The 17,301-nt window shown below is 30.6% G+C and overlaps 1 protein-coding gene across 1 annotated transcript; it reads right to left on the bottom strand.

Moving 5' to 3' along the window:
- Positions 1–12,743: 12,743 nt before the first annotated feature.
- Positions 12,744–16,816, bottom strand: LOC112276799 (uncharacterized). The gene is made up of 3 exons (XM_024508502.3): positions 14,855–16,816; positions 14,013–14,088; positions 12,744–13,483 (listed from the first exon to the last, which is right to left on the bottom strand). Exons 1-3 carry the CDS (start codon positions 14,942–14,944, stop codon positions 12,798–12,800), a joined length of 852 nt encoding a protein of 283 aa, XP_024364270.1. The 5' UTR covers positions 14,945–16,816; the 3' UTR covers positions 12,744–12,797.
- Between the last annotated feature and the right edge of the window lie 485 nt (positions 16,817–17,301).

Here is a 17,301-nt window from a genome sequence, read left to right as displayed (position 1 = left end):
AATCCTAGAAAACCTTATTGGCCTTGAAAATCCAATTTCTCAAATCCGAACTTACTTGAATTTTAATAACCTTTTATTTAATTATTTGATCAAGCTCAAATTTACAACTTATACTACATACAACTATATACACAAATCCACAAATTTTTACTTATAGATCTGCTACAAATCTCAAAATATTCTTCAAAATATAAATTCTTTTTATTTCACAAAAATTGGATTAACTTCAAAAAACTTTGATTTTGCAAAGATCTTACAAAGTTATTATAAATTCAAATCATCCAAAATCAATGCCTATAAAAAGTCTACTTTAGTATGTTATCTATTTTTACTCTTTGATTAACAAAAAGAACATAAAAATTGTCGTAAATCCATAGTTTTGTTTCTCAAGGTGTCATTTTAATCCATATTAACAATTGGTTATTTCCAAGTATTAACATCTAAACTTTCTAAGTAATTTTTATTAAAAATTGGTTATTACTTTTATCTAAAGATATCTATGATATAAATTTTGAATATATATATTATCTTGTTTATGGTTCTATAACTAAATAGAAGCTCTTTTTAGAAAAAAATAGTATTAGCTTTTATTAATTTTATAACTTTCTTAATTATTATCTATATTTTTAAGATAATTTTTTAATATATTTTAAAACAAGATCTTTTATAATATAATATTCTCATCTCTCTTTTATCAAATAGTCATGTTACAATACGACAACATCAAAGTATTATACTACAAATATTGCTTCTTTTGTCTATCATTTTCTTGGGCTTTATCTTGTTGAATAATCTTCCTAAAGAATTTGCTCAAGTCTTTGTATACTTAAGTAATCTTTATTGCTTTTTCTAAGGTGGTTTAGGATTATACAATCACCTATTGAAGGTGATTATTTTGTTGTCAAATTTGTTTAGAAATCAATATTTATAAACTTTTATAATCAATCTTTTACTTTATTAAAAAATGCTCAATAAGGATTCTATATTTTTTATAAAGACTAGTAAAAGCCTCTAATAATAAATTATTTAATAGTTACATGCTTATTTAAGACTACTTTCAAGCTTTGATAGAAGATAGCCTCAAAGTTTGAAAGATACCTAGGCAAAAGTCTACTTTTATCCTAAACACTGTCGAAAAAGGTGAGACTTTTGGAAACAAGAGCCCAGTTCTGTCCAAGATGATGACGAGGCAAGCTAGAGATGATTGCTTTCATCTTATAATAGCTGACATAGAATGCATTGTGGTAAAATTTTAGGAAGACATTATCCCTAACTTGAAAAGCATGCAGACATCAGACTAAAGAAAATCCTTCAAAGATGCAAAAATGTTATAGCAATATTCATCGGTAATATGAATCTAAAGGACATTGTACCCAACCACCCAAGAGTCTTGTCCTTCTAAAATCCATTATATATTTTGTGACTAATTTGGGAAAGTGGCATTTTGGCTTTGGATTGAATTTGGATATTTTAGACATTTGATAATTTTGATCTAGATATTAAGGTACATGACAAAGTTTTGACTCAAGTTTATTTTATTTCATTTGGCTCAACTTATCAAATTTTTAGTAAAAAATGAGACTTGAGTTGTTTGACATCAATGCCAATGGATATTTTGGACATTAATATAGATAAGTTTACTATACATTGATGTTGATGTAAGATTAATTGAAGCTGGTCCAAAATGGTGATGGACCTTTTGTTTTGAGAATAATATAGAAAAAATATCATTTGGAGATTTAAAGATTTTTTTTTTTAGATAGGGATTTCATTATTGGTTGCCTATTAAATTGGATCATGGAAGAAAATAGATGATAGTGGTGGAAACTTGAAGAAGCAAATATGGAGCATAGAAAACTAGATAAGAAAATAAGAAAAGAAGATAGAAAGTTTGGAAGAAAAAATAAATAGATATCTTAACAATGAGAAGAGAAAGTTGCTCAATAGATAGAAAGTTCATCTTTAGGACAAAGAAGTAGAACTCATTTGGATGAAAGCACAATGCCATCAAGTGAAAGAAGGATAAATCTTGCAAGGATAAGGTTGCTTTAATTACTTGTCATTTGAGGCCCTTTTACTTCTCTTTATTGTCTTTTAATGTTTCCAAGGGTTGTTGGATTTTTGAGTTCATCACTTGTTTTTATATCAATTGAAATTTTGAGGCACCTGATATTATCTTGTTTGAAGAAATATCAATTTCTTGCATCAGTTAAGAAATAATAATCTATTTTATACTTATAACTAGGAACAAAAAAATAGAAAAATAAATAACTATTATACATTTGATGCTTTGATTTTGCCATATGGAAATAAAAAATCAAGATGATACAAGAAAATTTCACTATTAAGATGAAAAGAGATATAGATAAGATAAAGAAAGTAAGATCATTTTAAGTTAGTTAACATAGAATTAAGATCAAATAGGTAGTAGAATGTAATTTGTTAGAAAAAAGGTTTACAAGGATGTGAAAAAGATAAAGGTGAAGCAGACATTTGTTAAGTTTTAAGCTAATTTTGCTAAAAAGAAGAATTACCAATATAATTAGGAATTCAAAAGTAATTTCTAAGACCTTGTATTTATACAATTGACTAATACAATGGATGATTCTTTTACCATGAGTTACTGCTATACCAAAAATAATGCATCAATATTTGTCATCTTTTGTAATAATTAGAAATTTTATTAAAATTCTTGTAATAATGCAAAAATTAAAACATACTATGAAAATATGGAATATGGGCAAATAGAACCTAATCTACAAGAGTAGTCTATCCAAACTTGGTGGAGATACCAAGGATCATCTTGGTCACTTTTTGGATTTCCATTTTTAATCTTAATAACCAAAGTATTCTTTTTTCATAAAATAATTACAAAATCTACTTTAGGACTTCAAAAATAAACATCAACTATGATACTTGAACTTATATCTTCCCCTATTATATGATTTCTTTCTTTATTTTTATTAAGAATTATGAATTTTAGCTTAAAGTCAAAGTCAAATTGTAGCTCTTTCTTCTCTAAAAGCTAGCATTTCCACTAAGATGTAATTAATAAGATATATTTTTTGCTTTTGTATCCATTTAATATTCTAAATGTAATTGATGACAATAATTTGATATAATTTCTTTCTTCTATTAGTATTTTTTATGAATTTTCCAATTTCATTTATTACATTCCAATGCTTTATTTTGACAAGTACCTACATCCATTTATAATATGAATTACTTGAATAAATGCTAGTCCATGAAGAGAAAGCTAGCAATATGACCTTTTGTCTCAACCAATCATACTTTGTGCCTAAGTATGCATGTATAACAACATCTAAGTTTGAACATGATGTACAAGCATCTTTACATATACAACTAAAATAAAAAGGATGTAAACAAGTCATAAAACAACCTTACAAATGGGCCACCTCTTAAAGATTCACAATAAAGCATAAACATTATCTACAATAATTAGTTCCATATTAGAGAATTGCCTACAAAATAATTGAGATCCACAAAGTAAACTATCCAAATTCATCTCAATCCTAATTCTACAACCATGACATAAATCTTTGCTCAAATATCCAACAACCCTCAAAAATATTAAAGATAACTAAGATAAGTATACATACTTTAAATGACAAGTGATTAGAGCAACCTTGTCTTTAAAAAATTTATACTTCTTTCTTCCAATAGAATTGCACTTTCACCTAATGAAGTTCTGCTTCTTTGTCCCAAATTTGTGTTTTTTTTTTTCTCCATAGAATAGAGATTTTTTTTCCATAGAATAATTTTATCTTTTCAAGGTCATGGAATCTATTTATTTGCTCTTCCAAGCTTTCTATCTTCTCTTTTTATTTTTTTATCTATTCTTCTACGTTTCATATATGCTCTACTATGTTTCTATTATTTTTGTTGTATTTTGTGAAGTTTGTTTGAAAATGCACTAAACATTTGATTATAGAAGGTAAAATAGAACTTACAATAAGAAGATCCTAACAACTCTAATAAAATCCTAAACAAATTTCAATTAAATTATAATAATATTAATCAATCTTTAATTAAATTCCAAAAGAAGTTTCAAAGAATTTATTAAAAAATACATAAAATAAATATAAATTAACTTTAAAGAAAAAAATTATATATATAATAAATATTTAAAAAAATCAAAAAATCTTACAAAAATATTAAAAATAAAAATTCTAATTGAATTCCAATAAAATCTTAATATAATTTTTAAAATTTTTTAAATAAATCCTAATAAAATATTAATAAAATTTTAAATCAATTCTAATCAAATTCTAATAAATCCTAATAAAATCTTATCAAATTTCAATGAAACACCAAATCAATCCTAATCTTAGATCAAACCTTAATAAAATCTTAATAAAACCTTAGACTAAATTTTAGACCATATTTTAATCAAATCTTAATAAAATCTTAAATCTTAAGCTTAAATAAAATCTTAATGAAATTCTAAATCAATCCTAATAAAATTCTAAATTCTAATTAAATCCTAAATAAATCTAAACAACCTGAAGAAAATCTTAAATAAATCTTAATCAAGTACTATAGCTATTTTTAAATCTCAATAAATACTAATTGAACCATTAAACTTGACTTAAATTTTATCCAAATTTTAATTTACATGTAATTTAAAAAAATATAAAATTTGAAAACAATCAAATAATCAATTGAAAGAAAAGCTTTCAAAACCTCTTGGATATTAGTTATCTTCCTTTTCTAATTTGAATGTTGATCTTCCAACAAAGTTTTCTACTTATTCAACTATTCAATTGTTTTAAGAATTAAATAGTATATATGTATTCAAGTCTAAATTGTTCTCAATAATTTTTTCTTCAATCAAATTAGCAGATGTTGCAACATTGCAAAAACTCTTATTCACTTTGAATTTCTATTATTTAAGATAATAACCTACAAAAACTCTCACAACCTTCAATCTAATTTTTTGATTGACACTAAGTTTTTTACACATATTTATAATAAGCACAATGACAAACTAAAAAAATTTCACTTATAAATATACTATAATATTCACAAAATCATCAAATTTGTAAACTTCTTTTTATTTCTTAAAATCCAAATTCATTGAATACACCTCGCACTTTGAAAAGCTTTCAAAACCTCAATATATCTTTAAATCACATCAATTCAATTCTTAATTTTTTTTTTTTTGATAAGTTTACTTCCAAATTCTAATCTTCAATCAGCCAAAAAACCTTGGAGTTACTATAGTAGATGGTTTTGTACCTTAGGTTCTAATTTCAATCTTAATTCACAACCGATCTTCTTTGGATATCAATTCTTGGTATTTTAAAGTGATTTTTTCTAAAACCTATTTTTAATTCTTTTCTAAAGATACCTATGTTAATTATATGACTCATTTATTTTGACTTAGCTAATTTATTTCCTTATAAAGTAAATATAAGTTTCTTCTACAAGAAGGTAATATTAGTATTTATTATTTTTTACTATTTGCTTGTCTATTATCTATATTTTTAAGATAATTTACTAAAATATTTTTATTTAAGCTTCTCTATAATAAAATATTTCTTTTCTTTTTTTACCTAATGGTTGTATTACTATACAAAACCATCATGCATTCTCTTTTACAACCTAATTTGATATGCAACCAATTATGAGAGTTCCATCAAAAGAACATGATTCTTTCAATTTCTAAATAAAGATTTTTTATAATTACTTTTAAAATATAAAGCCTCATCACTATTTTGGACCAACTTCAACTAATTGCACACTAGCAACAATGTATAGTGAACTTATCAATGTCAAAGTCTAAAATATCCAATAGCATCAATATTGACGAATTCACATTTTACTTGTGAGCAAGAAGTTCTTGAGTTGAGCCAAATGAAATCTTAACTCAAAACTTGAACATGTATCTTCATATCAAAATTAAAAATATCAAATATTTAAGACAACCAAACTTAATCCACAACCAAAATACGACTTCACAAAGTTAGTTGCAAAACATGTAATTGTGTGACAAGCATCTATTTGTCATGTATGGCATACTAAAGCTACATTAAAGATTCAATGCAAAATAACATTGTCTCCAAACTTATCTAAAAGCTGTGTCCAAAAATCCAATTTGGATGCTTCATAGCTTGCTCAATTCTCATCAGGTACCTCTAGAAATTCTCCTCTGCCATGAACTAATATTAGATGAGATGTGAAACTTACAAGTGATATATTGTTATATAATTTTGTACATTCTTAAGTCAATTGCACAAGAACATATAATTGTTGATAGCATTGTATAGCTTGTGGATCTACTATCTATCTACACCCATTTTTTTCCACTCAAGGTCTCAATCCTCTTTCCTTCCTTCTTGCTTGATCTACTCTCATCTTCTTTTTTCTAACATCAAATCCAACACTTTCAAGCTTATTTCCAATTCCATATTCTATTCTCCTTCCAACTCTAAAAACTATATATTAGCACATTTTTTTTTTTCAACAATCTAGCAAAAAAAAAGATAGAAATGAGCCAAAAAAAAGTAATATAAATGCTTCAAAAAAACAAACAAGACATGCTAAGAAGAATTGTTGAAATTAAGTACATATTTTGATACTTGAAAGCTCTCTAATAAATGCACATGGCTACTATAAGTGATGATATAAGAATTCTTTAACTTCAAGATGTAAAAGATGTTGTGCCATCTTTAAAAAAAAAATTCTAAGAGATGAGAAAGTTATTGCATCGTCCTTGAGACAAGATTTCTTTAAGACATGAATTCTTTCAAATAATTATTGAATATTAGATGAGATCAACTCCAAAATATTTATCTTTGCTTTGCTCCCTCTAAAATTTTATTTACAAGGTATTATTATGGTAGAAGAGCAAGATCTTTGTGTATAGGTACTTCATTTTTCTCTTATGCATGATTGATTAATGAAGCCAATTAAAATTTATTATGCTCATCTTACCATATTTTGAGTATTTCAAAGAAGCAAGAAGAAGATTTGGTGATTGATTCAAAAAAAGGAATGGTTTTTATGTTAGTCAAAGGAAGAGTCTAAAAGAAGAAAAAAAGTAGGTATAGTTACAATTTTCAATAAGAAAAAAGTGATTGAGTTGAAAAAAGAATAGAATTTTATGCAAAAAGAGATTATGAAGCTAAAGAATTTGTCAAAGAATTTACTCAAGGAACAATTTAGCTCCTAGAAATATATATTGTTTTATATATATATATATATATATATAATATCAATTGTAATTATCTTCATAGTTTAGGTTTCAAGAATTAGAATCATGTGAGGATTAAGTTAGGTTTGATAGGATATGAATGTTTTGATTTTATAACTTTATTACTTTGAGTTCTTTTATACTAAGATTTGACTATCATTCTTGTTTTCTACTTTGCTTGAGAAACATATTTAACTCCTTTTTTTGTCATTGCCTAGAGCATTGTAAAATATTATATATTGTTTCTTCTTTTTGTAATATTTTCATTGATAGTAGATTTATTTTAGATTATATAGGATTATATAAATCAAATGTTATAGTGACATGTATCAAATGTTAGCTACCACTTCTAATAACTAAAAAGATTGTTGTTTTTATAAGTCTTTTTATTAACATTATGCAAGATTAGATATGCACTTGCTCCTTCTACTTTAAATTCAAGAATTCTTTATTTTATATTCAAAGGTTTTTAATTTTTTCATATATTTTTTGTGATATTTATTAATATTTGGATTCAATTTGATTTTAAATTTACAAAAATTTATATGTTCTATTATTTTAATATTTAATATTTGGAAATTATGAAAGAAGTTTGAGATATTGTTTTAATTCTATTGCAAACTTTTCCTTCTTCAAACCTAAAAGAACTAGAGAGTGTTATTTATTGGTTTTTTCTTTATTCTATCTCCAAAAAAACTCCCTCTTTTTCAAGTCCTTCTTGTTGCTCGCTTTTCTTTCTACCGCCTACTTTTTATCTTCAAATAATCTCTTTTTATCTATTACTAATGTCATTTCTTTTGCTTCTTTTGTAACTTTAGCCTTTTCAATAGATGCATCAATGAAAGCATGTAAGAAGGTATTTTGCAATTTCATGCTCATGTTCTCAAGATTCAAAGGAGCCTTACATTTGTGGTTTCCTTTTATAAGGATTACAAAGGCTGAAGTCTTTCTTATGAATGGAATTGAGCTGATAACTTCTTCCATAGTTGCTACCAAATCAAAAAGAGATGTATTAATGGAGTCAATTCTATTAAGAAGGTTTTCTAAAAGATTGTGAAATTGCCAAGCCTTTGTTTTTTTATTGTAAGCTTCTTTTTTATCATCTATTGTGTTGTCTTCTTCTAACATTAGACTAACCACATAGTCAATTGTATATAAAGACTTGATGGTGGATTTTTATCTAAAGAGCTTCTTCATCCTTTTAATATAGATATAACTTCTATTGAACTTCTGCTCAACTATGAAGATCTCTACTTTTTATTTCCTTTGATGGTATCGTATCTTAACTGCATAGATTTTGTCAACTCTTTCAGAAGCTTTGCCTTGTAAAATTTAAAGTCACTCATTCATAGTCTTATGATCAAAGATGAAGGTGTCTTTGGCTTAAACAATTAATCACATATGCAAGCAAATAATAGCCTAGTATTTTAATTTGTAGAGCAACACTAATCTTTGTTGATCCAAAAATGCTAAATATACTATCAAAGTTTTCAATGTCTTCAAGTTAAGAGACAATATTAAAAAAAGTCATTGCCTTATTAGAGACTATTTTATTTGATGTGATAGAATTAGACACAATAAGTTGTGGATGGTTGAATAAGACGTGGTATCAAGAATGTGAAAAAAGACACTAAAAAAAGAATTTGCCAAATAAAAATTGGTAATTGCAATAATAATTTGGAAGGAACAAAATGAAAATTAAAAATGAATTAAAGACAATAATATTTCTTTGCAAGAAATTACAAAATTTTATATTTAAAATTTAAAAATTTTAAATTTGGGATATTTAAAATATCAAATTTAAAATAAAAAAGAATATATTAGAATATATCAGTAATATTTTTGAATTAATATAAATTAATATCTCTAATTAGTAAGGACTTATATTAAATATAAACTACTACTAATATAAATATTGATCTAAAAAGATATAAGAGCTTATATTATTTTGAGATATTTTAAGTTTGATCCCTCTTAATAACTTGATTTATTCATTTTGCTTCACTACGAACTAGTCAATACCAAAAGCATCTTCTTGCTTATGTGGAAGATTTAATTTATTTTAAATAAAAAATCTATTCAATAAAAAAGCTTAGAATATGTTTAAAATGGTATTTCAAACAAAGACATTTGAACAAATAAATTTCTATCTTATATACTAATACTCAATTATTACTTTGTACTATTTTTATAATATAAATAGAAAATAATGTCAATAATAACCTCTTATTTATCAAGGTTTCTACATAAACTATTAACTATTGTGATATATATATATATATATATATATATATATATATATATATATATACACTAGAACTTTTATTTTATAATTTGGTAAAAAATTTAATATTTAAAAATAAATTCGAGTTAAAATTAAATAATTTATCATTTTTTTATATGAATTATCTTTAAAACTATTTTGGATGAGGTTGAAGATATTTTATTTTAAATTCTTGTAAGCCTTAAATATTTGATAGGTTCATAGTCTTCAACTAATTATTTTGTATTATGATAGCAAGAATCATTTATCAATAATATTTTATAATTTAAATTACTTCTATCACATAATAAAGATGATTTATTTTGATATGGCATCTCTTCTATCCATGTTTTATAGATTTTTAAGTATTTAATTAGTGTATAAATATTATAACACACTATCTAATATATTTCAACTTTTCAACTTCCAAATAAAATTCAAAGCACAACTTATTATTATAGTGCTTTATTTTTATAATACTATATTATGAAAAGAAATATAAAAATAAATAAACAAAACTTTGCTATAATCTATCCTCTTTTTCTTATACTCTCTTTATATTTTTTATACAAATTTAAAATTAAATCTATAAAAAATATAATTCTAATACTTATAGAAAAAAATATGAGTTTTTTCATTTTTATTTTATTATATTTAAAAAACCCAAATTTGACAATTCAAACTTTATAATATTTTCTTCTAAAAAATAGCTTTATTTAAAATAAATTTTATTTAGAGATGGTTTTTAGATAGAATTATAATTCTACTAAAACCAAAAGAAATAAAAAGAGAAATCTAGTATTTTAAAAAATTAAACATCTTGTAACAATCTAAAAGTTAATTATAAGTAATAAAGTCTTATTTCTTATATAAAATAGCTCAAGAGAGATAAACCAACGTGATAAACTAAAAGAGACAAAAACCATCTTTGATTGGTTGCATATTTCATTGTTTTCATCAAAAATAAAACAAAAGTTGAATGATGCAGCAATTCACAAGGCCTTGATAGACCTAGGTTTATAGATTTACATGGCTTTAATAGCACATATGATTTGTTTTTTATAAAATAGAGAGATGTATTAGGGCATGGTTTTAAGCAATGCTTATAGAGATATTGGTTTTTGGTGTGTCTAAGGCTTAAGATTCAAATGTCATCTATGGCCAAGTTTGTAGAAAGAGGTACTGAAGATCCATAGAACATTGCATATAGCATTTAACTTAAGTTTTTTGGTGAAGATGACCTTGCTATTGCAAGTAGCCAATTGTAAGATTAAGCCCTTTTTGAATTTTATCTAAGTATTATGTGTAGTTGATTATAAAAATAATAATAATTTAACCACTTTCTAATTTTAATAATTTTAAATAATAAATATTTTATTAAAATATAATAAAATTATAATTTATCTTTTTAGTTTATATTTTCTTTCTTGCAAGGTATACTAAAAGTATCTCTTTGTTGTCTACATATCTTTTTTTTATATTTCTATTTAAACCTTAAATTTTAAAATATATAAATAAAATTTTATCATATTCATTTATAAGATTTTTTTATAGATTAAATTATTTTAATAGTTATTAAATGATAATATATAAAAAAATATGTAATTTAAGATTAAACAACAAATAATTGTTAATCTCTTTATAAGAATTTTAAAATACTTTGAAAATATAATCCATATTTTTTATAAGTTAATTTACATTGGTGACTTATGGATTAATTGCAATTTTTGAATCTTTCTTTGATTTAAAGTATCTTTTCGAATACAATTGTTCTTAGAAATGTAATCTTTGTGATTAATGTCTACTTTATAATGCATTAGTAGAATACCTTTTAAGTTACTTTATTCATTTAAAGAAATCTTAAGTATTATTTATAGATCATAGGAAAATTTATACTTTCTAGCAATCTATAGAAAATCAATTGTAGCAAAATAGATATCCAACTATTACCTAACACCAGATGAATAGAAAATCCAAATGACTCCTTACACTAAAACATTTCATTTATTTCTAAATTCCTAATCATATCTAATTACTCACAAATGATTTTGTGTGTTTTTATGTTACTTTTTAAAAGCCTAAACCTTACAACCTTCCTACTAATTGTTTTAGAAACTATCAACAATTGATTACTCATTAATCAGTTGATTACAAACTAATGGACACAATATCCAACATCAATATCTATGGACACACATAGATAGATGAGAGACAAATGAAGTGAAGATGTCAAAATTCAAGCTATATACCCTCTTTTGCAAAATTGTGGAAAAGCTTAGATATAATTAAAGATATTGTTATTGCTACCACAACCCCATATCTACCACATGCCACCTTTGCTCAAAACTTTTCAAATCAATCAAATTTTTATTGTTCAATACCATTCAAACCATTTGATTGAACTACTTTTTTGATTGGAATAGAAAAAACTTAAGAAATATGTCCAATATATGAGAAGTTGTGGTGGTAGAAGTGAATTTTTTGGTTTAATTAACTATAACTACCATTATGATTAATCAATCACTACACCATCATTACCTATTGCTAGGGTGGCATACCAAATTCTAAACGGTACATCCTGCCATGATACTACATCAAGTAGAATGAAATGGATTTTACTAAAGTAAATTTTTAGAATTAATAAAAGAATTATATCTTGTAATAACCACTATTTGTCCATTAGTGTGGTATCAAAATTACTCATATTGCATTACTTTTTGTGGTGTTTTTACACTGTTTCTTTCAGTTTTACATTATTTCATTATCTCATGTATTTAAAGAAATAACTTATTTACGGTGCTTAAATAATTGTGAATTTAAACACCAACTCCATCGCGGGGTTCAAGACAAATCTCATATGGGCTACAATGCCTCCTCTAATGCACTAAAAAGGCATGTACGAATGGCGTAACAAGCTCTTGAGCTACAAAGGTATCTTTCGACCTTCATTAATCCAAAGCATCGGGTATAACCTATTTGGTGTCATAAAATAAAAATAAAAACAAAAATCTAAAGCACCGACTTGCAGTTACCGAAGTAGCTGAATGAGGTTGTCAGCTATTAATCACCATTCCCAAGCACCCTTGTGCCCAGAACGAAATCTGGCTACAATAAGGCCTCAGTGAAAAAGAAAGTAAACCACACCCTAGCTCCAGCATCACAACTCTATAGAACGCACAAAAGCTTGAAAGGGAGAGAGCGGGGGAGGAGGCAGCTTAAATGAACCCAGTCAGGCAATAGATGCCGCCAAAAGAGAAGCAAGGAGAAACTGAAGGAGAAAATTTCGACAAATGGACAAATGGGTAAAACAAATAGATCTCAATATGGGACCACATAAGGAAGGGCATAGAGCTCACAGGCGGGCAAAAGGACTGCATCAGCCCACACCTGCACCGAGGACTCCCCTGCCCCCCTCTCCACCTCCGCCTTTGGCTTCGGGTGAGACCCCAGGGGCCTGCCTGCAAACAACCAATCCTCGTCCGGAACGTCTGACCAAGAGCTCGTGGGCTTGAGGGCCAGCATTTCCCATGAAGGAGGAGGCAATTTAGAAGCCTTGGGAGACTGTATTTGTGGATCTAAATTACTGCTGGGCAACGTAGTCTGGTTACCAATACTGCCGAGGGGCCTACAACTAGGTTCACTAGTGCTACTCTCAGAGGGCAAAACTAAGCCTGACTTGACATCAGAAGCCTTGCCATTGGGTTCTTGTTTAATATACAATGGTTGAGAAGGAATCGGAGAAATCGGAGGAGGTATTACAGGAGGAATTACAGGAGTCCTCTCCGGCACACTCCGGGTAGGGGCCTTCCCGCCATCCTTGACCTCGTCCTTGATGACAAGAGAGGGTTCAACAGCAGCAGCCGTAGACTGTTTGAGGGGGCTCTCAGTAACGGCCCTTGAAGGAATATCCCGCACTTTCCCATTCTGTTTCTCTTCTTTGGGTTGTAGAATGTCGCTGATAAGAACAGTTCGTGGATGCTTACTAGGCCGCGAGGAGTCCTTGTCTGTACCAGAGGCAAGAGCGGACCCATGACCCAATGATGTACAGTATTGTCAAGAGAACGTGTCATTGAGCTACTGTGAAATAAGACATCATCAACCCTCCTGTAGGAATGGCATGCATTGATCTACAAAGCAGAGCGGGGAGGAAAAGCCCTTGACATTTGACGGAGTTAACTGTACGGACACAGAACTGGGAGCACTTTTCTGATAAGGGCACTGCATCAGAGACAGGTCCAAGTAAACAAGCTAATGAAACCTCACATATCCAAGCTTAATTTATCACTGTAAGTATCCATTTCGGGACCGGACAGTTGCTTGGATACAATCACCGAGCTTCCAGCGGATGTTAGGAAGTTTTAATATCTTACACAAGTACAATGATATCTGTGAATGCTTACGCAAGGCGATCCTATCAACAGTCTAGGGTCCACAGGCGCACCTATGAACAAATAAGAGTACACTCTGGCAGATTGGATAGGACGCTTTGCATCATTGTAAAACAACAAGAAAGTAGAAGGGAGAATGGCTTACCATGGGTATCCCCATTTGTATCCCCATCCTTTTTCTTCTTTTTCTTCTTGTCTTTATGTTTGTCTTTCTTGTCCTTCTGCAGCGCAGAGTAGAAACACACCAACATTCCCATCTTAGACCAGAGAGGTTAGGACTCAACCCCCTAATAATGATAACGAGCAATATACATTGATCTCAAACAAAACCATCATTAGATGGAACCAAACAAAAATGTAGTACAAGGACTGTATCCTAGATCTGTGCAAATAGTGACTTGGAAAACCAAAATGGATAACAGCATTTGGAGTAGGAAGTTTAGGTCATGGACTTTGAAACTGCACTGCCACAAATAGAAAACCAAAGAGCAACCTCCAAAAAAGAAAACAAAACAAAACTTAGAAGATAAACACTTTAAAGACATCATGGTGCTAAGACATGCTTCGTACAAATTTTAGGGTATTACCAACTATGAAGTCATCTGGACTCATGAGCATGATCACCGCCTTCAGGCTATCACTAACCTCTGTTTCCAAAAGGGCCGATCTAGACAAAATGAATAGCTACAAAAACATTCCCTCGAAACTCTACGTCTCTGCCATGTTCCTGGTGTGGACGTAAGAAATTTTGGCCACAATGCTAGAAAACATTCCAGCTCCACAGCTCAATAGATGCAGGGGGGTCAGCTGGAATGCCAGAAAAAGAATTGTGAAAATCCCTGATACCCAATGACGCACAGTGATTGATATCACAATTCCAGGTCTCCGCTACATGCGATACACCGAGATGCATGTCTTAATCGCCATGCATAGACCACCGGATACAGAAAAGGGTTAACATCTAAAGAGAAGCCAAGCATATCAAACCTTATCCTTAGGGGGCTGAGCTAAATCGGCAGGGAGCTGAGGCGCCTTCTTCTGGTATCCCGGGGGCGGGAATGGATAGCAGCGAGACATTTTGTATCTGTGTGCAGGCCAAAACACAGCAGTTCGCAGAGGCCAGGAGACCGCCGAGACCAAGTGAATGGAGGCGTACCCCACTGCCACTGCTGCACCATGTCACCACATTCAACCCTGCTCCTTGCGTGGATTCTCTCTCCGCTTCAGCTCCTTTCTGACTGCTTCCAAGTTAAGTGGATTTTGTTTCCCACCCCGTCTACCTTTTCCCCTAAAAAAATCCTTAAAGCAAACGATCAAAATGTGCTCTTCTTGTCTTCTGATAGCACTGATTGTCAACGAGCTAGAGTGCCAAATGATCAATGACAAGTCGATGAGACCAACTTCAGCAGATGTGGGTTCTACAATTCGAAAAGCATCCGCGTTTCGAGAATGAGAAGGTCACCAACAACCACATCCGCCAGTGCCCAGTGGTCCTGCAAACTTCTACGATATGATACCTGTTTAGTTCACCAGGTGAGGAATAAAGTTGTAGGCGAAAAATCTTGACAGCTATGCATCTTAAATTAACTATGTGAGTTGATTTTCGGGATCACGTTTGGCACACTCTCCGAGTCGCTTTTCCAAGATTCTTCACACTGCAGAGGAGCTATTGAAAGAATGAGAGAATGACTGCGGCAGTCATGTGACAACCCCTGTTGAGAATCTAATGGAGAAACCACATATTCCTTTCGACCATGGGTTTAATCTAGGGCATTCAATAAAAACCTTCTCGATCTTTTTCTCTTCTCGGCAAGAAACTGCCCTGCGCTGGGCTATCAACGCCCACAAAAACCCCCGTGCCTGAGCAATTTTGCAGTCCAATCCATAGTATTGTGATTTTTTATTTCTCTCGCACCAATAGGTATGTCTTTCTTTCCTCCTAATCAATCAATGAATTATAAACCTTATCCACTTCCGCGATGACTCCGCGCAAACCTCCTTCTCAATGAACTTAACCTCAATAACAAGTTATTCCAACTAAGCACTGAGGGACAGAGTTTATCCTCAAAGTGATGATCCTCATCGCCTTAACTTTCAGGCCGTCCTCACGAAGGCCTCAGACAACCCGATATCCAATGCCACTGCACCTCCCCTCGTACACCAAAAACTAGGGTTCTCCAAAGTAAAGAGGCAAAAAAGTTCCCGACACTAGAGCCAAACTCCAGCAAAACCAAATTCCCAGCCACAACCTAAACCCCCGCCACGATGCCACGGCATGGCAATCCAATCCACAGAAGAAGAAAATAGATTCTTCCCAGAGAAGGATACCAGAATTGATCCGCCAATGCTCTACCCACGGCACTTATTCACCCCACTGAAACCCTGAAAAAACTCACCCACCCAACCAACCAACCCCTCTGCCCCCCTCACCCCCGCACTCTCAACACCACATCCTCAAAAACTAGGGCGCCACGAATCAGACTGCTAGTTTCCAGCTCTGATTTGGCAAGCACCCTACACCCGCACGAAACCCCGACTTGCGTGATGAATCCACTTGGTTCTCGAGAGGAAAAGCCCATGCAAGCCCGTTGCACACACGGAGCGCACGGCGAGAAAGCTTCCCGAGCGAGAGCGAGACAGAGAAAGAAGTACAATATTTTAACGATGTTGATTCCGAGTGTGGTTTCAGTGACGCCAGCCAGTCAGCATAAGAAACAGAGTGAGAGAGGCGTAGTAGCATCGAGACATGGCATGGCAGAGCAGGGCTATGCTGCTGCTGCTGCCACTGCTGCTACTGCTGCCGGTACTGCTGCTGCAACAGAATCGGGCCAGACTCCCTCCTCCTCCTCAACCTCTGCGAAGAAGAAGAAGACAGCCTCGCTTCCCCTCCAGAAGCAGATACTGGTGTTGTAATAGAAGTAGTAGGAGTACTAGTATTCGTGCCCCTTTGGAGGAGCCCCCGCTCTCTCTCTGCTGCATGCCCTCTCACCTGCTTCATATCTGTTTTGGTGTGCGGTTCCGGGTCGGGTATGCTCATGGAGGGTATGTGTCCGGGTATATGGGGGGTTGGTTGTTGTGGTGGGTTCGGCCGTTCCGATCTGACGCTTTTCGAGGTTCTGCCCTTTTCACACCGCGTTTGTTTCCCTTTATGTTTGTTGTCCCTTCCTTTAATGAGTCCCTTTGAAGTTTGCATTCGTTTTGTTTGTCTGGTTCAAGTTTGATTGTGGGGAATGTTTCACTTTCTTCTTGATCAAATGATGTTTTTTCGAAATTTTGATAGGAATTTTTCGTAAATTTTATTTAAAGATGTAGTTCTTCGTTTATAATCTATCTATCTATCTATATATATATAGGATGACTTTGATTCTTTGCTCAAAAATAAAATAAGAAACAAAAAAATGATGTCACATCACCTTCCGTCGGAAACTGATTTC

Source organism: Physcomitrium patens, chromosome 24, assembly GCF_059467195.1.
Source record: "Physcomitrium patens ecotype Gransden chromosome 24, ASM5946719v1, whole genome shotgun sequence".
In the NCBI taxonomy this organism is placed as follows: Eukaryota; Viridiplantae; Streptophyta; class Bryopsida; order Funariales; family Funariaceae; genus Physcomitrium; species Physcomitrium patens.
This window is presented reverse-complemented; position numbering and strand designations above follow the sequence as displayed.